At 46.9% G+C, this 21,772-nt stretch overlaps 1 protein-coding gene across 1 annotated transcript; it reads right to left on the bottom strand.

The window, feature by feature from the left end:
* Window positions 1–12: 12 nt before the first annotated feature.
* Window positions 13–5,101, bottom strand: LOC127315584 (argininosuccinate synthase, chloroplastic). The gene is made up of 8 exons (XM_051346062.2): window positions 4,904–5,101; window positions 4,122–4,269; window positions 3,968–4,016; window positions 3,361–3,543; window positions 2,116–2,190; window positions 1,863–2,048; window positions 1,557–1,645; window positions 13–792 (listed from the first exon to the last, which is right to left on the bottom strand). Exons 1-8 carry the CDS (start codon window positions 5,046–5,048, stop codon window positions 240–242), a joined length of 1,428 nt encoding a protein of 475 aa, XP_051202022.1. The 5' UTR covers window positions 5,049–5,101; the 3' UTR covers window positions 13–239.
* Window positions 5,102–21,772: the final 16,671 nt, after the last annotated feature.

Below are 21,772 nucleotides of genomic sequence, written 5' to 3'. Positions count from 1 at the left end.
CGAGACAAGGAGTGTACCACAGCACCAAACGGTATATTACTCCAAGTTACCACTCCAGGACTGGAGCAACTCTTCAATGCATATATCCAGGCACACCTCATGAAGATAAGGCTACTAACTCAAAAAGAAACTGAAAAATGTACTCAGAGCCCACCAGGACATCTTGGATTTGTCCAGAATTACTAGAATACACCCAGCAGTTCTCAAACAGAAAATTTTATTCAAGACACAAAGTGACCTTAGATACCCTTCTCCAGCATTGCGCGAACTCGGGTGGGAAGACCATACAGCCTGATGAAACCCTCGGCATCAGCCTGGTTGTAGATCTCCCCATTCTCAAACGAAGAGATGTCTTCCCTGTACAGGCTATAGGGGCTCTTCCGGGACGCGACGTTCACCGAGCCCTTGTACAGCTTCAGGGTCACAGAACCGGTCGTCGTCGCTGTGATCGTCTCCATGAACGCGTCCATGGACTGCCGGAGCGGGTCGAACCAGCGCCCAGCGTAGACAAGCTCAGCGTACTTGAGGGCGAGCATATCCTTCCACTGCATTGTCTCCCTGTCCAGTGTTAGGGACTCCAGCTCACGGACCGCCGCTGCCATGATGGTGCCACCAGGGGTCTCGTAGACACCACGGGACTTCATCCCCACGAGGCGGTTTTCCACCATGTCAATACGCCCGATACCGTGCTTTCCACCGATTTCATTGAGCTTGGCAAGAAGAGATGCTGGTGAGAGGTCCTTTCCATTGATAGAAGTAGGAACACCAGCAACTATACCGATCTCCAGGTACCTGTATGAAGCTTAGTTTTATATACAACATGCTAACAGAGTATGTACATTATGGTGAAACATTAAAAAGAACATTGTTCTGCAACTAATCAAGTCTGTAATTGAATGACTTTTTTGGACGGCCAATTATAATGTAACAATAATGCACAAACAAATTGTTAACAATACAATTGGACTGATGGGCAGTGTGTTACAAATTCCGATGATTTTCAGTTCAAGAAATCTGCAGTTCAAAGAAAACATGAATGAAGTGTCTACAAGAAAATTAAATTGGTGGGTAGTGTTGCCAGATCGACTACTTCTGTGCATACCATCTGAGCAATAAAATGTTTAAAAGTTAGCATATTCAAGTTATATATGCTGATTTCCTGAACCATAATAACTTAAATCCTACCCTACAGATGTTGGCTACATCAACATGATCATTCTTTTCACTATGTTTCAGTCTCACTTAACATGAAACTGCTATCTAAATGAAAACATGATAAACTTAGTCATTAAAAACTTGGAACTTCAAATGCTAAACTCAAGTTCATCAGATAATGACTGAGCATCCCTACTTTAGAACAACAATAGCAATGAGGTTCCAAATCATTTGGGTGGCTCTCTATACAATTCAGCTCGACCGTATATCACGTGCGGAAATATGAACCAGTGCACAAGATTTAGGAAACTAAGCTATGCTGCAGGAAAGATGGAGTATAAAGAATACATATTCAGGACAGGAGCTGTGGCCTATGGAAAAATAAAAGAATGATCACGTACTCAGGTTTTGAAGGTGCATTTTCAGGAGAAACAGACATCATATACATATCTTCTTTCGGCTCATTTGCTGGATCTTCCAAAATGTCACCCTGAAATGTTAAGAGAATAACTAATATCATCCAATAAGCATTACAGTTCTCAATTAAAGATTAATCAATGGCACCAGGACGCACTTCATTGATTTGAAACTTTTGAACTTAGCATTGTGTACAAGTGCTGTAAGACACATGTCCTTAAAAACAGAAAAAAAATATACAGCTCCAAAAAACCTATTAGAGATCCAACAGGACAATATGTAATATATACCTCATGGCTAAGGTGCCACAAATTTCTGTCTCGGCTGTATATCGATTTCTTTGAAACTGGAACTGGCACGTTGTGTTTCTTCGCATACTCAATTGCATCTTCACGTCCTGTGATATCCCATTCCCTCCAGGGTGCCACCACTTTAAGTTCCGGATTTAAGGCATAAAATGTAAGCTCAAAGCGAACCTGCAGAAACAATAGCATCAGATGACTGACTGCCCATATTAACATTTGCATGAGAAGCAGTATCTACCTGATCATTGCCCTTTCCAGTGCACCCATGAGCAACTGCATCTGCGCCAACTTCCTTGGCAACATCAACCATTGCCTACAATAGAGATATAAGTTGATTAGTTCTCCTCTGTTCATCCATATTAGTTGGTGTAACCACTGCCTCCTAGGAACATTGTAACAATATCTATGCAATGAAATGAAACGAAAAGGTCATTCGTGTTTTCTCGAGATTTTTTTTTGTTGGTGTCCCCAATGGAATAAAAGGATATATGAAATGTGTGCGGATAACTGCGACTACTTCATTAGAATATTTCGTTCATCTCACGACCTACTAGAATTACATATTAAGTTAAGATCCTACAAAGCTTGCAGTTCAATTCAAAATGTTACTATTATTTTCCATTTAAGAGCATGTACAGTTGTACACACAGGAATTTCGCAAGAAAAAATTCAATTCTCACAGGTATCCAAGAAAATCCCTGTGGTAGATTCTAGTTCCACCCATGTGTACATACTGAGTGATGCCTATAAGACTCAAAATAGATCAAATGATCACAACTTATATGATGTTATCTATTTCGGTGAAAAAATATAACAGGTCGTTTGGTATCCATCATTTGAGCCTGGAATCCTGGAATTCATTTTAAAATTCCATAGGTGGGCTGTTTGGTTGCCACAGAATTGGGCCATCATTTCATTTAGGAAATCCAGCAAAATGATGCCATGTGTAATCACAATTCCGAGCTGAAACTTGTCATTCACAATTCCTGTCGCAACCAAACAAATTCAATATTGAATTCTACTGTCATTTACAATTCCTGTGGCTACCAAACAAGTGTCCATTTCTGGAATTACAATGTAAATGAAATGAACACATGTATTCATTTCAAAATGCTACAAATGAAATGAAAACCTGGCTTCCAAACGACTTCTAAAAAATATCACATTAGCTATCCAATCTGTAGGGCTAGAAAGTAAACATACATGGTTTGCCATGAAACTCTCGCAGGTGAGAGTTTTATGGAACAAATAAACAATGAAGGAAAAACTTGCCCATATAACTTAGCGACAGAATTAATCCTTCCAGGGTAAATGACTAGCTATCAAAAGTGGCATCGATCTTATATAAATATTTCAGCAGCGCTTATTCCAGTACGAGAAACACACTCCAAATAATATTGTCAACCAAAGATAAATTAAATGTTAAATTTCAAAAAATTCTTGCAATACAAAACAAGAAATACAACTGTTGTGCCAATTTCACCTTAGCAATAACAGGCCTAGCCATTGAAGTCCCAAGCAGATACTTCCTTTCGTAAACTGCACCAGCACGCAGGCAGGGGAATATATATTCACCAACAAATTCTTCTTGTAAGTTCTTTACAACAAGCTGGCTTGCACCACTAGCTTTTGCCTTTTTCTCCAATCCTTCCATTTCAATGTCACCCTACAAGGTCCAAACTAAAGGTTCAAACAACAATATGGACCTAGCAGATGGCTAATTAGAGGAAAAAAAAGGTCCAAACTGCAATGCTAGCTCATTTAGTTACTGACAGAACACGAAGTACAGGGTACAAGGACACGGTAGATAAGTATTAAAAGATAGGAATTATAGGATAACGCAAAGCCATAAAGATAACATGTACTGAATTTGTCATGCATTGCAACACTCTAACCAGCAGAAGAATAAGTAAGCTTATACAATGTACAGACAGGAAAGGGAGAGAGAAAGCTGGGACACTTGTCCGGGTTTAAAGTAATGATGAAGCAGGACAGAGCTATCAATTTAGCGCAACATTCCAGATTGAAAGAGGCCAGTAGAATGATTCAGCTCTGTACACTTGAGAATTACTCAGGCTATGTTAACATACCTGGCCAACATCAGCAGTGAAGCAGACGACTTCACAGCCATAGTTCTCTCTTCAATAAAAAAAAAAAAACAAGAAGACATAGTTTGGACGAATCAGATCAATTCATTCTTTTATAAGTTGCTAAGATCCATACTGAAATAAGACGCATTTGTACCTGAGCCACGGAACAATTACTGATGTATCCAGGCCACCACTGTAAGCTAGAACAACTTTTTTTAGTTTGCCACGCAGTCCACCTTTCTTTTCATCGCCAGTAGTAGTTGCAGCATGCTCTTTCCCGCTTGCCACTACACAACTAACACCTGCAGATGTTCACCAGGGATAAATGACTATTATCATAACAAAAGAAAAATGCTAACCCTGCCTTACGCAACAGAAAAGTTAGGTCACTCAAGTTCCCATATGGTAAATCCCCGTATGATCTACATTCTACAATGGACAGCCCATGGAGAATGGGGGACTACCATTACCAGTTCATGGAGAATCCCCCTTATGCTAAAAAAAGATGGTCGGTTCATGGAGAATAGGCACGGCCATTACCAGTTTTTCATCAAAGGACGCGGAAAACAAGATTGAACAACACTAGAGGTCATTGATAAACCTATTTCATCAGTGAAAAAATACTTCAGAGTTATGAGCGACACTTCCAAAAAAAATTTATGTTCAGACTGTTTTGCCATAGGAGGATAACTCCAGCGAGAAACGAGGGATTACAGGAAATTGATTACCACACTAAAATCTGTTGAGACAAGTAAATCCTCTGCTTCACAGATGAAATAATCGATGGATGGCAAAATAATCTAGCCGCGCAGAAGGATACTGCCGATACAAGGTACATTGCACGCAGAGGGGTTGTTTTTTCACGAGTAATCGCCGCAGGCCATAGGTAACAAATTAAGAGATAAGTCCAGTTTCCGCAAGCCGCCGGCGCAATACCTCGGGCCGTCGTCGTCGACGTCCTCTCCATCGCCACCCGGCCATGTTGTCGCCGGAGTCGAACGGAGGGCGGCGCGGCGGAGTCGTGCGGGTGTATCGCTGGGAGGGATGGGGCAGCGGCGAGGCGGCGCATTGGGAGAGGCATGGAGGCGGCTGGGTGGAAAGGTTTGGTAGGTAGGGCAACGGCAAATAGGAAGCAAGATGAGGGGGAAAGTAGACGGCTCGGGGAATAGGAAGCCCGTGTGATTGATGCCCACTAGAGCGCTGGCGGCCCGGCCCGGGACAGAAGGCGCAAATCTAGGAAGGCCAAGATTGGTTTGTAGGGCGATACGCTTCTAGTATCCCCATCGAGATCCAAATTCACAAGTTCTGACCCGTTCTCACCCTGGTCAAATTGCTACCCGTCTGAACCTTCTCGTTAGGGCATCTCCACCGGCGGCGCGACGCATTTTAATATCCGCGAGCGTTCGTTTACGTCGCGCTGCGGATGCAAAAATGACCGTTTTTGTCCGCGCGTTCGTTTGCGTTTGGGGTCTGCTCCAGCGGGGCGATGCATTTTGTTTTTTTTTTTCCTTTTTTTCCCTCTTTTCTATTTAAACATAGTTTCAAATATAACATTTTGAAACATGATTTTACACAAACTAACACATAGTTTGGAACATGGTTTACACAAACTAACATAAAATTTGAACCACGGTTGACACAAATATAAAATTTTAAAAAATAGAAGCCAGTTGTTTGAACTACGCTCGAGCTTTGTGGCGGCTAGGGTTTCTTTGGAGGAGTGGATGAGGAAGAAGAACGCGCGTCCCCTTTATATAGGCCGGCGGCATGCGGTGGCCGCGGGAAACGTGCTTGGCGGAGGTGGGCGGCCGCTCGGCAGCCGAGGCATCATCGCCATTAACGTGGTGCAGAGCGCCGAAGCGACGCGGCTTTGCAGTCGCTGGCGCGTTTGAGAAGACGCATCGACGCAGGATCGCTGCCAGGCGGGTCCGCCCAAACGTCCACCAGACGCGAGCGGACGTTTCCGGACGTCCGTGGAGACGCATCCGAGGCGCATATTTGGGCCAGGTTTGCATCTCCGCGGACGGCCCGGTCACTTTGCGTTGCCCCGCTGGAACAGGCCCCAAACGCATTTCCGGTCACGCGGACGAAAATGGTCGCTGAGCGGCCGTTTGCGTCGCGCCGCTGGAGATGCCCTTAGTGCAAAGGGACTTCAGAAAATATCCCCTTTTTAGGTAGGATCTAGATCTATATTATTACTCCATTTGTCCTATGAAACTTGTCTTGGATTTGTTAAAATTTAGATGTATCGACATACTAAATAATATAGATACATCTATTTTTTTCATAAATCTGAGATAACTTTCATGCAACAGAGGGAGTACAAAGCTCCCCAAACATACTAAAAATATTGAGGTCTTTGAACCACCTAACAACTGCTACTGCTAGAAGAGTGAGCGAGCCGTCAACGATCCGTTGTCGCCTCTACCCTGGCGGAGTTAACCTGACATTGTTGATGGCAGAAGGGAAGTCTTTGTGCACGTGTCCCTAAGGACCAATTCCCTAATCATTGAATTGATCTAAATTTTCTAACACCAAAACTGTAACATGCGTAGACTGGATGAGATCCACAACTCCATGGGAGCATCGACCAGAAGATTCACCGCCCTCCTCAACACCAACGACAAGGTGGATGAGGAGGCGGATATACCTTACTCTTGTTGGGCACATCGGCGCCATAGCCATCATATCTTAGTTGTTGGTTTACCAAACTCTAAGTTTAGGGACCGTACTACAACATCGAGCGCAAGTCCGAGGTCCCACTCACTCCTGCTCCTGGAGCAGAAGTAGAGGAGGTGGATGCCCGTCGACTTTTGATTGAAGACGATGGAGAAGGGATAGATGGCGGCGGCTAGCAGGGAACCCTAGACCACCCAGGATGACATGATATTAACACATAGATGATAATCGACTTCATAAAATATCACAACTATTTCTAAACTATAAAAAAATTCTAGCCATGCCTTACGAACAAGACCTCGAATTTATATGAAACAGAAGTCATTAGTAGGCCAATTTGTGCCAACAAGTTCCCTGATCTATTTCCATACTCTACCAGAAATGTCGCCTCCTCGACTAAATAAATTCTCTTCGTCGATAGAGGCGACATTTCTGGTAGAGTATGGAAATAGATCAGGGAACTTGTTGGCACAAATTGGCCTACTAATGACTTCTGTTTCATATAAATTCGAGGTCTTCTCTTCGTCGATATAATGTTCGTACCTAGACGAGCCAAGGACGTCTCCCTCTCCCGCACAGTAACAGAGGGCGATTAATTTCTGAAATCTCCCCGCCGATCTACCTCGCCACCGCAGTTTTGCCGGATCTCTCGCCCTCCGCCGGCCGCTCCGGCGGCGGGAGGGCGGGGGATCCCCGTTTCGCGGTTGTATATAGTGTAGGATCTGTAGGGTTTGCTGCCGGCGGAGCCATGGAGGTGGTGGTGGCGCCGGTGAAGTGTTTGGTGCAGGTTCGCGACTCCTTCGTCTGCGGTGCTCGGCGGAGCTCCGTGGTCAAGCGCCTGCTTCCTCGCCGTTCGCGGATCGACGCATCCGCGCGGTGCAGTTCTCCCCAGCCAGATCCCGTGCGGAGGATCTGGATCTCGAAGATGTTGAAGAAGATGGCGTGGTGCTTTGCGGCGGAGCCGTTGGTCCAGGGCGTTACCCCTCCGGGGGCGGTGAGCGGGGACTTCCCAGTTGCCTTGGGGATGCTTTCGTCGATCCTTGGCGTGTGGACAAGCAGAGGCAGCGGCGCGTCTCTCTCTCGTTCTGGTCGCCGGCGAAGCTGGAGCTCAGGAGGACTTCGTTGTAATTTCCTTTGTTTCCTGGGTTTTTCTGTAAGAACAAAGTATCAATGAATATGTCTTCTTCTCGCAAAAAAAAAGATATAATGTTTGTACCTTCTTGTAGAACAATGACTCTTATGGCGAGCTTGTCTGGTCCTTGCGCCCCATGGAGCGGGAGCGCAGCTACAGGGGCAAGCGCCCGTTCGAGGCCATCGACGACAACCGCGAGAGATCCAGGGACCGCGATCTCCGCCAGCGTCTGGAACGCGAAGAAGAAGAACATCGTCGCCAGCAAGCCCATCGCGACCTTACCAGAGACAGGGAGCGCTCTGGGTACAACCAACCCCGCAGATCTGAGCACACGCAATATCCTCCCCCGCCACCTCCTCCTCCCCCAGCTGGACCGCGAGGGCGCGACCATGCTCGGGGAGGACAGAAGAGACAGCATCGCGCGCCTAGACTTCCTCAGGGGGCTGGCACTGCCCAGGCGGCTCCCGGTCTGGCTGCTGGAGGGTCCAACAACGCCGGCCAGGACGCAACCCACATTACTTGCTACAACTGCGGAAATCAAGGACATGTCCAGGCAGAATGTACCGCGGAAGCTTTCTGTGTGAAGTGCAAGAAGCACGGTCATCCAACAGCTATGTGCGTCTCCTTTTCCAAGAGCCTGGATCCCTACTGGGCGGGATTCGGAGGAAACCGCCGTGGTTTCGTCTGCTGTGAGGTTCCCGATGAGGAGATGTACCAACCCGCAACCAACGCCGCCCTTATCATCCTTGAGAAAGAGGGCCTCAATGAAGAACAGCTGGAGGATGAACTCAAAGATTTGGTTGATGAGAACTGGACTTGGCAGGTGCGCAAGCTGAACGGCTCCGATTATTCCGTTGTCTTCCCGTCCAAAGAAAGTCTGCGGATGGCGATCCGAGGCGGCGGCATCACCCTGCCCATGAGCAAGACCAAGGCCATCGTTACTGTTCCCACGGACGACCCGCTGGTGGTGGAGAAGCTGGAAGAGGTGTGGGTTCACCTCATTGGAGTTCCGCCCCCCCTTCGCCGCGCAGATCGCCTCCTCCTTAGCACCCGCGAAGTGGGCAGGCCCATCGCGGTGGACGTGGAGTCACTTGACCATCCCAATGGCCCCATCAAGATGGCTTTTGGATGCCAAGTCCCTGTTCAGTTGCAAGAGCACATCACGCTGTTTGTGAATATGCAAGGCTTCCGGATCCGTATCGTCCCCATCTCCAAGGACTTGGCGGCGGAAACAAACAACGACCCACCCTCTCCACCGGCCAGAAACAGAGAAGATGACAAAGAGGAAGACCAGGAAGAGACTGACGAAGACAGGTGGGACCAGAGACGCAAGAAACACTCCGACAAGGGCAAGAACACCCCTGCTTCCGCTCCCCAGGGGGAAAGGAGGGCTTTGCGAGGAAATCTGTTCCGCAAATGACCACAGAAGGGTACTCCTCCCCCTGCTCACCCTCTGCCTGTCGCTCCAAGGACTCTCAGGCCAAGATGATCACGCTCCCGGCAACTGCTTTCACTCAGTATGGTTCGAATCTCACGGAGAATGGTGACATATTTCCCACTGTGGCCAACATAATCAAGCAAGTGCTCGTTTCCCCGCTTTGCCTCGTCCCTCGACATTCAGACTGAACAAATACAGCTTTCTACTTCTCTGTCTGAAGAAACTGAGGAGGGACAATCCTATCTCACGCCGGGGAAGGCACTGGCCTTGGGGGCCGAGGAGAAACATGAGATAGGTTGGCACAGCCCGGCTTCGGGGGAATCCACGGCCTCCGCTCTTCGGGCCAGCGAAAGACGCAGCAAAAGCAACAATGACCGCCCATCTAGGAAGCTCATGCTGGAAGCCGCTGGGTCTCAACTCTTCGCGGAGGAAAACGACGTCCCTGGGATGGACGTGACAAAGACTTCGCTGCACCAGGCTCCTGCCATCAAGGACGTCTCAGCAACCCCGCAAGCTCTTCTGGAAGAATCTCCCATTCCGGCGCTGGGGGCGTCGGTGGCCCGTGCGCCCCGTACCAAGATTTCCACCGCTGAAGCACTAAGGAAGAGCGCAAGGAGCGCGGGGGTGGCGGACGAGCCGGTGCTGGCCAGAGCCATCCGCCACGCCGCTGTCAAAAACGCTTCTCCCTCTGCCAAGCCAGGTAACGTCGACGCATCCAACTTTACTGCTTTCCAATCCGTTCCTATTGATAAATTGCTCTCGGTGGCGCACGATAGCTGTGTTATCTTCCCTTCCTCCTCTCTGGGCCCTCCCGAGAAAATTATCTCCTTGATACAAGCTAGGGAGCTTGCTCAAGCTGATCTGGCAGCGGCAAGACACAACGCAGAGATTGAGGCGGCAAAGGCCCAGGCGGCGGCCACGACAGAACAGGACCCCCAGGTGCCACATGACAAGGTATTGATTTGTCAATGCCTATGGATTGTAGGCTAGGGTTTAGTTAGAAGTAGAGGGCAAGTAGATCTCGAAGGTTTCAGCCGAAAAGTACTCGACGACTATGAAAACTAGGGTTTGCAGACAATGATTCGATTGATTCTTTGTCCCTCGACTCCCCCTTATATATGAGGTGGAGCCGAGGGATTCGTGCTATACAAGTTTACATAGTCCGGGACGGTTTCTAACTCATCCCGCCAGATCACAAACAACACTTCCTATTACAACTCTATCTTTCCTTAGTAAATCTTGGGCTCCCGAATCTTCTTATTCTTCGGGTATTGGGCTTCCAGTAAACCCCGGGTACCATCTTCGGCAGGCCCATTTGGGATGCCTATGTCAGTAGCCCCCGAGATTTTGCTTGAATCGTAGAGTCAGGGAAAATCTCCATTGTTTATTTTTACTCGAAAGCTTTAACCTTTTATATTTCTTCACATAAAATTCTATATTGTACAGGGATACTGGTAATTGGGGCTAGTTCATCTGACGGATCAGGTACTAGTTAACTGCTCTAGTGGCAATCCGCAAAAACCTACTTCAAAATCACGTCCCCGGACATGATCTCGGGATACGGGTGTAAACGTCGACGAGTGCCGCTTAAGGTCTTACCATTCGTCGAGTCCCGGTCAAATTTATCGGGTACCTAACGCGTCCGTTAGGATTTTTCTTCGTATCTGTTGATACGGATAAAAATGTGACGCGATCTTTAGCGATGCCACGCCCAGCAGAAACGGATCTGGGGTCTTACCTTCGCAAATTTTGCGGCATTCGAAATTGATCGCAACTTCGGCGTTCTGAGAATATATTGTCGAGTGCTTTTCCGGCTGTTGGAATGGCACATTTTATCGAGTCATATATGACTTATATTGTTCTCCCGATGGGAGTATATGTAGAGTTAATTATAACTCGAAATATACTCTCTTGTTTTTCTATTTTTGTTAATTTCATCGGGCACGCGAACAGCGTTCCCGATGGGAGTAGCCCCCGAGGCTACAACCAAGAACTTGTGCTTGGTTGTAGGCTCAACATTTTAGTCCACCTTGTCGCTATATTTTCATTACTTCCCAATATGATCTCTTTCTTCTTCTCTCTTTTTTTTTTTTTTTTTTTTTTGTTTTTTTTTTTTTTTTTATAACTCGGGTGCGCGAACAGCGCACCCCAATGGAGTAGCCCCCCATGCTAAAGCCAAGGACTTGTGCTTGGTTGTAGGCTCCCGCAATTTCTATATTTGTCATACTCGAAAATTTACTTTTTCTCAAGTAGCCCCCGAGCATTTGGGCAAAAACTTGTATTTGATCAAAGGCTCCCGAAGTATTGAATAATTCTTTCTGTCGTCACTTTTCTTTTATTTTTCTTGTCGACATACTTCCCTTAATCAAATTTACTTCATCCTTCTCGAATAGTCGTGAGTTCTCTGCCCTGTGGGTCCATTGCTTCGACCATGTTGACACGTCGTGCAAGTGGGGGACACACGTCCTCCGCTTTTTCTGGCGCACGTACGGTAACGCCTATCTCAATAAAAATACTGTTTTGCCCTTGTGTCTAGAAGATCCATTCTCACCACACGATTTCTTCATCCAACGGCACACTGCTTCACCCGATTCTTATATAAACCCTTCTTCAACCTCCGTTCATCCCCTTGCTTGCGCCGCTTACCATTCCTCTTCGCAAAACTTCCCTGCGCCCAACTCTCTCCAATCTTCCGTTCGCACATACATTGCTCGCCCACCGCCGTTGATGCCACCGCGCACGCGTCTGACTCGCCACAGCACGCCGGAATCCAAGATGGCCGCCGAGGATCTTGAGTGGGAGAGATCCAAAATCTCCAATCAAGACATTAACACGCTGAAGAGGCTCGGCCTCATGACGAAGGAGGACGCCATCCGCTTTCCTAGCGAAGAAAGCTACCCCAAGCCTCCAATGGAGTATCGGGTTAGTTTTGTTGATCACCTGATCCGCGGCCTTTCAACCCCAATCCATGATTTCCTCCGCGGCCTTCTTTTCGTTTATGGGATTCAACTGCACCAGTTGACTCCCAATTCCATCCTTCACATTTCTATTTTTATCACACTTTGCGAATGCTTCCTCGGAATCCCTCCCAATTGGGCTCTGTGGAAGCGCATTTTCTGCCTCCGCCGTAATGGCTCCCACAACGTCACTTATAACATAGGTGGCGTTGTTATCTGTGTTCGGACTGATGTCGATTATTTCGACGTCAAGTTTCCTGATTCTCGTCCAAGGATGGCGCAAAAAGTGGCTCTACATCCACGAAGAAAGCGCCAATTCGCATGGAGCACAACATAGTTCCTTTTGACGGAAGTGCCGGGATTCAGCGTCGCCGTTCCTGGGATGCCGAAGCTTCGAAGAAGAGAAAAAGGCGACGAGGCGCTCATGGCTCGTATCCGTCATCTTCAAAACACTCGAGGCAAAGAGCTATCTGGTGTTCAAATTATCTGCCTACTTCCTTAGGATTAGAGTGCAGCCTCTTCGAGCTCGCAAAAATCCCCTTTGGACGTATTCGGTGAAAATGACGCCAACGTAATCTCCAGTGATCTTTACGTAAAGGACTTGGAAAAATTGGTTCGAAGAATTTCTCGATTAGGCAAGAAGGATCCTATTCCCTCCTCTGTCGAGTGGAACCATACGGTGCTTCCAATCCTCTTCCCGAGGTATTTTCTCTTCTCGAAGTTCTATCTTGTTACGAACTGTTCCTCGTATCTTGTTGCAGTGGTATCTCACTTATTCTCTTTTGTCACTATTTCCTTGTAGAATCATCCTACTATGGCTTCCCTTCCTCCTCTTCCTGAGGATGGAGAGGTCGAAGAAAGAGCCGTTGTCGATGATGTCAACCAGGAGACCCCCTCTTTTGTGAATGAACCCGCAGATTCTCGAAAATCTGCGGGATCTACTGAGAAGGATGCTGCCTCTGAAGATACAACATCAGCGCAATCTCCTCCTCCTGCTGTTTCTCCGAAGAGCAAAAGGAAAAGGAGCAATGCCGAAGATTCCGGGACCTCGAAACCCGAAGAAACTGCTCCTGCACCTCGAAAAGCAGCTTATGATCCATACATCGAGAGTATCATCAGCTCGTAGGTTCCTTGCTCTTTTCCTTTTTTATTTGAAGAATTTTATCTTGCCTTGCTTTTATGCTGCCGCTATTTTGTCACAGTGATGATGAAGAAACACCAACTTTAGATGTGGCTGCTCGAACGAGCACGTCACATACTTTAGTTATTTCAGAAAAACCAGTTGAAGGGGAGGAATCGTCGCCTCCTCAACAAAATGTTGATACATCTACTCCTTCGAGCCCCCGTGCCCCTTCACCAAAAAGGGCACGGGTTGAAAAGATTGTTGATCCTGCCCCTCAGTTGGGCAGTTCGTCGCCCCCGCTCCTAGATGATGTAAGTTTGTCGACATCTATATTTTCTTTATTTTGTTTCTTCACATCTTTTTTTTTTATTATTTTTTTTTTTTTTTTTTATGCCGATGTTTCTCTTACTGTGTTCACGTTGAACAGCCTATGATCAAGGATCTTCTCCGCATCGGTTCCCAATTTATTGGGTACCGTGAATATGCTAATAGAGCCGAAGGTAACGACTTTCATACTTGTCGTTTTTCCTTAATTTGTCACTCCTGTTACTTGCCGCGATTTTTTGATCTTTCTTCTCTCTTTTTTCCATATCTCGACAGAGAAACTTGCAGAGGCTAACGAACGCGCCGACGCACTGGCTCAAAAACTTGAGCAAAGTGAGGCGGCTCGCAAGAAAGCCGAACTCGCCGCTAGCAAAGCCAAGGTCGAAGCCGATGAAGCTAAGGCGATAGCTGCTGGTGTCGAGGAACTGCAGAAGAAACTTGAGGATGCGACAGCTGCCTTGGATGAGCACAAAACTGCACAAGCTTCTCGTGACGAAGGAATCCTCAAGCGTTTGAAGTCGCAAAGTCGACGTACTCTGAGTAATATTATTAATCCCTTTTATTTTACTGCACTTCCTGTTTCTTGGTTGTTGACTGATGTCTTGTCTCGTGTGGCAGCCCAAACAAACCAGGATTTTGATCTGGATAATCCTGTCAACGATCCTCTCCTTGACGCACTTTCTCTTCTGGAGTTTCACGGGCGCGAAATTCGTGAAGGCGTGGCAAATGCTAATGCAGGATTGTCAGCGTTGTTCCCTTATTTCTTCCCGAAGAAAGAGGAACCCGCAACTTTCCTTAACCTCGCCAAGATGTTTAATGCTTCGGAAGACCTGGGATTGAAGATGCGTCGAGGAGAATATGAAGGTTCTTTGTCGAGAGTATCTTGTTGCCCTGGTTGCCGACAGCCAACGGACGCTTGATTGGATGAAGGTTGGCGACACCCGGTCAGATAGAGCAACAAGATGGAGGTCGCTGATCAAGGCGGCCAAGCCCAACACGAAGAAGATCTTGGCGTATCTGGGGATCAAGCCAGCTTCAACTCCTAGCTCCTCGAGGCCGGAGGTCTAGTTGCATGCCTCTGCTTTTTCTTCTGTTTCTTTTGCTTCACGCCAAAGTAGTCATTTGGCGACACGTACTTTCTTAACTCCACCGTAATGCCCTTGTAATTATTCCAAGAGATTAATGAAGACTTCTATCTTTGCTTGTTATTTGATGTTGTCTTGTTTATTTTTCGCTTGATATTTGATAACTATACTCCATCTTCTGCTCCTTCCAATGTGTCGCCTTCGTCTTGCCGCGCGAGGAAAGCTTTTGGTGATATGCTCTGTCGACGATACCTTGTCGCAAGAACTGGATGAACTTCGGCAACAACTTCAGTATGCGAAGAAGCAAACACTTGTGATGATGGAGCAATCTCGTAAGTCATCGAAGCCGAAAAATTGCTCTTCAACAAGCTCGCGAGGCTGTAGCTGCTAAGGAAATTGCTGCTTCCGAGGCTGAAAAGGCGACTATTCGAGAAAATTTCATGCTCGAATTAATGAATGAAGCAGTGCGAATATGTCGGGTATGCCTGTTTCATCCGCGATATCCTTTATCTCGCATACTATTGTTTCTTTGAAGGTTTCCGTTTTTTTTGTTTTGATAGGTGCCTTTGCGATGCTGCTGCCGAGGAAGAGAGGGTGAATGCTAGGACAACCCTCCTTGTTAATCTCTCCTTGGACCATGGTTCTTTGTTTTGGGCTACCCGGAAAGGACCCGCCAAATTGTCGATTTCAAGATCGCGCCTCTCAAACTCGTGATTTCCTCGACTTACGTACCAAGACCTTGTCCATGGTTTACAACTCCATGTTTCCTCGGAACGTCCAACCAAAAACTCTTCCTGAATTGATGGAAAGGTTCAAGGATGCTCGCGAGATCCATGATTTTGTCAAAGCTCAACTAGTAGTCGGCGCCAGATTTGCTCTTATCATGCTCCAAATCGCCACTCGAAGCTTGACCTTACCCGGGTTGTCGAGAAGGTTCACCAAAAGGTAAAACGTCGGAGAGTTGGTGTTGACGGGATTAACACGAAGGTTACGCCTATAGCCGAAGAAATGATTGAGGACCTACTTCGGATGGATGCCGACTTTTTTGCCGATGGCCATTATGCCGATTTTCTTGGTGCTGCTCCTGAGGAAAACAGGGTTACTCTTGATGACATATTGAATCAAGACTAGTTAGTTTCTTCTTGTAGATATTTTTTCTTTGTAATCCACGACTATATTGTAAAGCAATCATTATATTTCTCTGTTTGTTTAGCCCCCGAGTGTTTCGGTGACTCTTTACTATATTTGTATACTTGCGAGGTTTTGAACCAAGGCATTTATATATTTAAGGCGAATATGAGCCCCCAAGCTTTTTATTGAGTACTATTTTGTATTTTTGTTGACTCACGAGGTATTTGAATACCAAGGCAAGTTTTTCCTTTTGTTGATGAACTATATTGAAATTCGTCGGAGCGAAGACTTTGGTCATGTCGATAAAGAAGAAAAGTTATATTGTCACTATCTTTATTATATTGCAGCACCGCGAGCCCGCCTCATTAAAAACCTTCTCCGGCCCCACTCGGTGCCCCGAAAAAGGAAAAGAGTGCGTCTGAAAACTCGCGGGCGTTTCGGTACATTGAAGCTTTACAAAGACTATATTTTTACTCTAGGCGTAAAAACGACTAAGTTGCGCCACGTTCCCGGGGTTTGGCTCCTCCACCCCTGTCTTCTTGTCCTTTATTCTGTATGCTCCTCCTCCAATTACTTCCGTGACAATGTAAGGGCCAAGCCATGGTGACTCGAGTTTTTCATGACTTTTTTGCGTGAGCCGAAGATCTAGGTCTCCCACACGAAAAGATCTTGGCACATAACGTCGACTGTGGTAATTCTTCAAATCCTGTTGATATTTGGTTACCCGAGATAATACTTCATCTCGAGCTTCATCAAGTGCGTCGACGTCGTCTTCTAGCACTCTTCTCGACGTTTCTTCATCATATTCAGCGACACGTGGAGAGTTGTGCTCTATCTCGATTGGTAGTCTTTATACGCTCCATGAACCAGGAAAAACGGAGTTTCTGCGTTCTTGTGTTTGGTGTTGTTCGGATGCTCCACAACACGCTTGGTAGTTCTTACGGCCATGTATGTCGAGCTTTTCCAAAGTGGTCCTAATAAGCGCTTCTTGATACCATTGCAGATGATGCCATTGGCTTTCTCGACTTGCCCATTGGTTTGAGGATGTGCAACTGACGCAAAGTTCAGCTTAATACCCACCTCTTCGCAATAATCTTTGAATTCATGGGATGTGAAGTTGCTGCCGTTGTCTGTGACGATGTTGTGGGGCACTCCAAATCAAGACGAGGCCTTTTACGAATTTTACTGCGGATGCTCCATCTGGTGAATTTATCGGCTTCGCTTCTATCCACTTTGTAAACTTATCGACAGCTACTAGCATGTACTCCTTTCCTCCTGGCCAGGATTTGTGTAACTTACCCACCATATCAAGTCCCCATTGAGCAAAGGGCCAAGACAATGGTATTGGTGCTAACTCTGCTCTTTGGAGAGTGAGGTTTTGCGGCGAACCTTTGACATGCGTCGCAAGTTCTTACTATGTCCTTGGCGTCCTCGATTGCTGTCAACCAGTAGAATCCTGCCCGAAAAACCTTGGCTGCGATAGCCCGACTACTTGCGTGGTGGCCACATATTCCTTCGTGTACATCCTTCAGGATTATTCTTCCTTCTTCGGGTGTAACGCACCTCTGCAAAACGCCTGAAATACTTCGCTTATACAATTCTCCCTTGACCACCGTAAAAGCTTTGGAGCGTCGAATTACTCGCCTTGCTTCAACTGGATCATCGGGTATTTCTTTCCTCATGATGTATGATATGTACGGCTGCATCCACGGTATCTGTATCACCATGACCAAGTCCTGATCCTCTTCTTCGTCCTCTTGCTTTTCCTTGGCAGCCCCCGAGGGTTTCTTCTCCTTCTTTTTTGACTTTGTTGGCTTAGTGGATCTCTCTGTTATCTCTTCCCAGAATACACTCAGCGGGATTGGAAGGCACTGTGACCCGATGTTTGCAAGAACGTCGGCTTCGTCGTTGCTCAACCTGCTAATATGATTTACTTCGCATCCATCGAATAACTTTTCAAGCTCGTTGTACACCTCCTTGTATGCCATCATGCTATCATTGATTGCATCACATTGGTTCATAACTTGCTGAGCCACCAACTGTGAGTCGCCAAAGATTTTTAATCGAGTTGCTCCGCAGGCTTTCGCCATCTTCATCCCGTGTATGAGAGCCTCATATTCTGCTTCATTGTTAGATGCGTTAAGGAACGTCATCCGGAGGATGTACTTCAATTTGTCGCCTTCAGGTGATATGAGTACTACTCTCTGCGCCAGCTCCTTCTAGTCTCTTGGACCCATCAAAGTTCATGGTCCAAGTTCTCGATAAATCTGGTGGTCCTGTATTTTGCAACTCCATCCATTCTCGCGATGAAGTCCGGCGATTTTGCGACTTTATTGCTTTTCTTTTTCATACGTGATGTCCCGAGGGGAAAGTTCTATTCCCCAAAGGGAGACACGACCCGTAGCTTCTGGGTTATTCAGGATATTTGACAAGGGAGCTTCATTGACCACTGGGAGGGGGTGTGCCGAAGAATAGTGGCGCAATTTTCGTGCCGTCGTGAACACTCCATATGCTAGCTTTTGGTACCGAGGGTACCTTTGTTTTGAAGGTGACAAGACTTCGCTCACGAAGTATACCGCCGCACTCCATGGATTTTCCCTTCTTCCTCTCTTTCGACAACTAAGCCTGTGCTAACCACTTGGGGCGTGGCTGCAATATACAGCAGGAGAGGTTCCTTTTCCTTTGGAGCCACCAGGATTGGTGGTGTCGAGATTTTTCGCTTCAGATCCTCGAAAGCTCTGTTGGCCTCTTCGTTCCACTGGAATTTATCTCCTTGTTTTATCAGCGCATAAAATGGTAACGCTTTTTCTCCTAACCTGGCGACGAACCTGCTCAAAGCTGCGACTCGCCTTGATTAGCTGCTGTATTTCTTTCAACTTTGTTGGCTTTCTCATTGTTACTATGGCTTGTATTTTGTCGGGATTTGCTTCAATCCCTCTTGCCGAAACTAGAAACCCCGAAGTTCTCTATTTGGGACGCCAAAAGAACACTTCGTCGGGTTCAGTTTGAGGCAGAATTTGTCGAGGTTGTCAAAAGTTTCTTTGAGATCTTCGATCAATGTTGTCCCCTTTTTTGATGTTATGACGACATCATCGATGTATACTTGCACGTTTTTCCCGATCTGTGTTGCTAAACACTTCGCATCATCCTCGATATGTTGCTCCCGCATTTTTAGACCAAAGGGCATTGTTTTGTAGCAAAACACGCCGTAAGGTGTAATAAACGCTGTCTTGGCTTCATCATCTTCTTTTAATCTGATCTGGTTATAACCAGAGTATGCATCCAAGAAGGAAAGACGTTCGCAACCTGCCGTGGAGTCGATAATTTGATCGATCCTTGGGAGGGAAAGTGATCCTTAGGACAATGTTTATTGAGACACGTAAAGTCGACGCACATGCGAAGGACTGTCGTGTTTTTCTTCGGCACCATCATCGGGTTAGCTACCCATGTGGCTTCGTAGATATTTCTCTGATAAAACCAGCTTCTTCGAGTCGATTTATTTCTGAAAGCATGGCTTTGCGGTTTGGTTCAAAAACGCCGCAAAGGTTGTCTCGATTGGTTTCGCTGTTGGATCCAAATTTAGGTGGTGCTCGGCAAGTTCCACAGGTACTCCTGGCATGTCAGCTGGACACCATGCAAAGATTTTCCAGTTCTCACGGAGGAACTTGACGAGCGCGTTTTCCTATGCGATATCCATATCGTTTGCGATAGATGTCGTCTTTTTTGGATCTGTCGGGTGAATCTGCACCTCCTTAGAATTTTTCTCTGTGTTGAAAGTTGATTCTTTATTTGGCCTTCCAGCGTAAGCGATGCGTCGTAATCAGTCATGCTTTTTGACGCCAAGTACTCGGCTTGCATCCCGAAAGTTTCTGCCAACCTGTGAAAATCCTTGTCGCACTTATCGGCTAAGGCAAAGCTTCCCTTGACTGTGATTGGTCCTCTTGGTCCGGGCAACCTCCACAACAGGTATGTATAGTGTGGTACTGCCATAAATCTAGCATATCTGGTCGTCCCAACGGAGCGTGGTATTGTGATGGAAAATCCACGACTTCAAATTCGAGCTTCTCGATTCTATAATTTTCTCGGGTCCCAAATTGAACATCGAGATTGATTTTTCCCAATGGATAACTTGGTTTCTCTCGGTGTAATGCCGTGGAACCTTGTGTCCGTTGGTTTCAAGTTTGCTAAGGATATGTTCATCTTCCTCAATGTATCTGCATACATGAGGTTCAAGCTGCTGCCGCCGTCTATGAACACTCGAGAGACATCAAATCCTGCGATAGCTGGCAGCGAGAATAAGTGCTGATCGCCTGGTCGAGGAACTTGCTGCGGATGATCTGCTATTGTGAAGCCGATATCTTGTCCTGACCAATTAAGGTACTCAACTGTTGGTGGAGGCATTTTCTCTGCCATAAACACCTGTCGTGAGATTACTTTTTGAGCTCTATTGGACGGCCTTCCCTTCGAATCATCAACACCGCTCCGTTGGAATTAGGATCAACATAGGGTGGTGGTGCAGTGCCGCCGCTATTCTTAGGCTGGTGTCGATTGTCCTCTCGTAATCGCGGGAGGTGGCGGGAGATGAACCTCGCTCCTAGGCTCCCGAGGGTTTCTCTGTGCTGCTCGAGCGTGAGCATTTTCTGCGTATCTGAACATTGCACGAAAATTTCGACGGTCTTCTGCAGTGCCCTGTTGTCTTTTCCCGTTCTTTGTCGAGGAAGAAGTGCATCCGGCACGGTCCGTTCAGCATTTCCTCGGGGACACGAAAGGTCTTGGAAACCTCGGCCCACTATTTTGCCCGTTGCGTGAATCATCCCTATTATCACCTCGCTGTTCACCGCTTCTCTGGTAATCATCTCTGTTGCCTCCTGTATTTGTCCGAAACCTGCCGAAATTTGTCCCTGGGCGTCGTAGTTCTGGTACGTCCGAGGAAATCTTCGCCTCGGTTGATAGTTTCGACCACGGTCCTCCTCGGCGACCTGTGTCGTTTGTTGTGGACAGCGTCTTCTCCATCTGCCCATTTATTTGCTATCTCCATTAACGCGGATACTGTCCTTGGATTGGTCCTTCCCAAATCCTCGACAAAGTCTCCACGCACGACTCTGCGACAAACGCATCTATTGCTCTCTCGTCGGATATGTTTTCTCGCCGAGTTTTTGATGATATTCCACCTCTGGATGTACTTTCTCATTGGCTCATCGGCTTTTGTCGACACGCTCTCAACTCCTCTAACGATGCGGGTTTTTGCACGTGGATCTGAAGTTCTTGACGAACACGTCCTCGAAACTTTCCCACTGTCGATGGATCCTGGAGCGAGTTTCTTTATCCATGATCGTGCGGCACCACTCGGGTGCACCTGGATGCTTTGCATGGCTGTTGCCCTAGTTCCTCCCGTCGGCTTCACCGTCTCCGGATAGTCGACTAGCCAATCCTCTGGATCTTGAAGGCCGTCGAATTTCTTGAAATTATCGGGTAACTTGAATCCCGAGGGGACTCGCGTTTTCGGACTCTCCTCGTGAAGCATGGTAAGCCGCACATATCTTCGTCGTTAAGTTCGGGGATTGCCGATGATCCCTTCGCTTTGCCGCGCTCTGTCGACTCTTGCTTGTGCTTCTGTGTCTCTTGCTCCACTTGGCCCTTCAGTGCTGCCGCTGTTGCTGCTGCGGGTCGCGGACTATTTTGCCTTGCCACTCCTTCGGGAGGCGTTGATATAAACGCTGTCCCCATAGCTCCAACTCCTGCTACCGCCATATTGTACAAGTGTTTCCCTTGGGTCACCCGGAGGTGGTTTAGATGCAAGGATAAAAGCATGTGTCGCCATATACCCAGCCTCCGGTGTCTTAGGGATGATGTTTCCTCTTGTATCTATCGACATAAAGGACATGTCGAGGTTTTGAACCAAGTGCTCTCTTTCCGCTTCGGTATGTGTTGCGGTC

The sequence above is a fragment of the Lolium perenne genome, chromosome 1 (genome assembly GCF_019359855.2).
Source record: "Lolium perenne isolate Kyuss_39 chromosome 1, Kyuss_2.0, whole genome shotgun sequence".
NCBI lineage: Eukaryota > Viridiplantae > Streptophyta > Magnoliopsida > Poales > Poaceae > Lolium > Lolium perenne.
This window is presented reverse-complemented; position numbering and strand designations above follow the sequence as displayed.

What these genes read in the sequence shown, in the direction of transcription:
- LOC127315584 (XM_051346062.2), bottom strand. Translation starts at nt 5,048, where the DNA reads ATGCCTCTCCCAATGCGCCGCCTCGCCGCTGCCCCATCCCTCCCAGCG. An exon ending in GTCGACGACGACGGCCCGAG is followed by an intron (nt 4,270 to 4,903) that starts GTATTGCGCCGG and finishes GAACATCTGCAG; the next exon opens with GTGTTAGTTGTGTAGTGGCA. An exon ending in TCACTGCTGATGTTGGCCAG is followed by an intron (nt 3,544 to 3,967) that starts GTATGTTAACAT and finishes TGGACCTTGTAG; the next exon opens with GGTGACATTGAAATGGAAGG.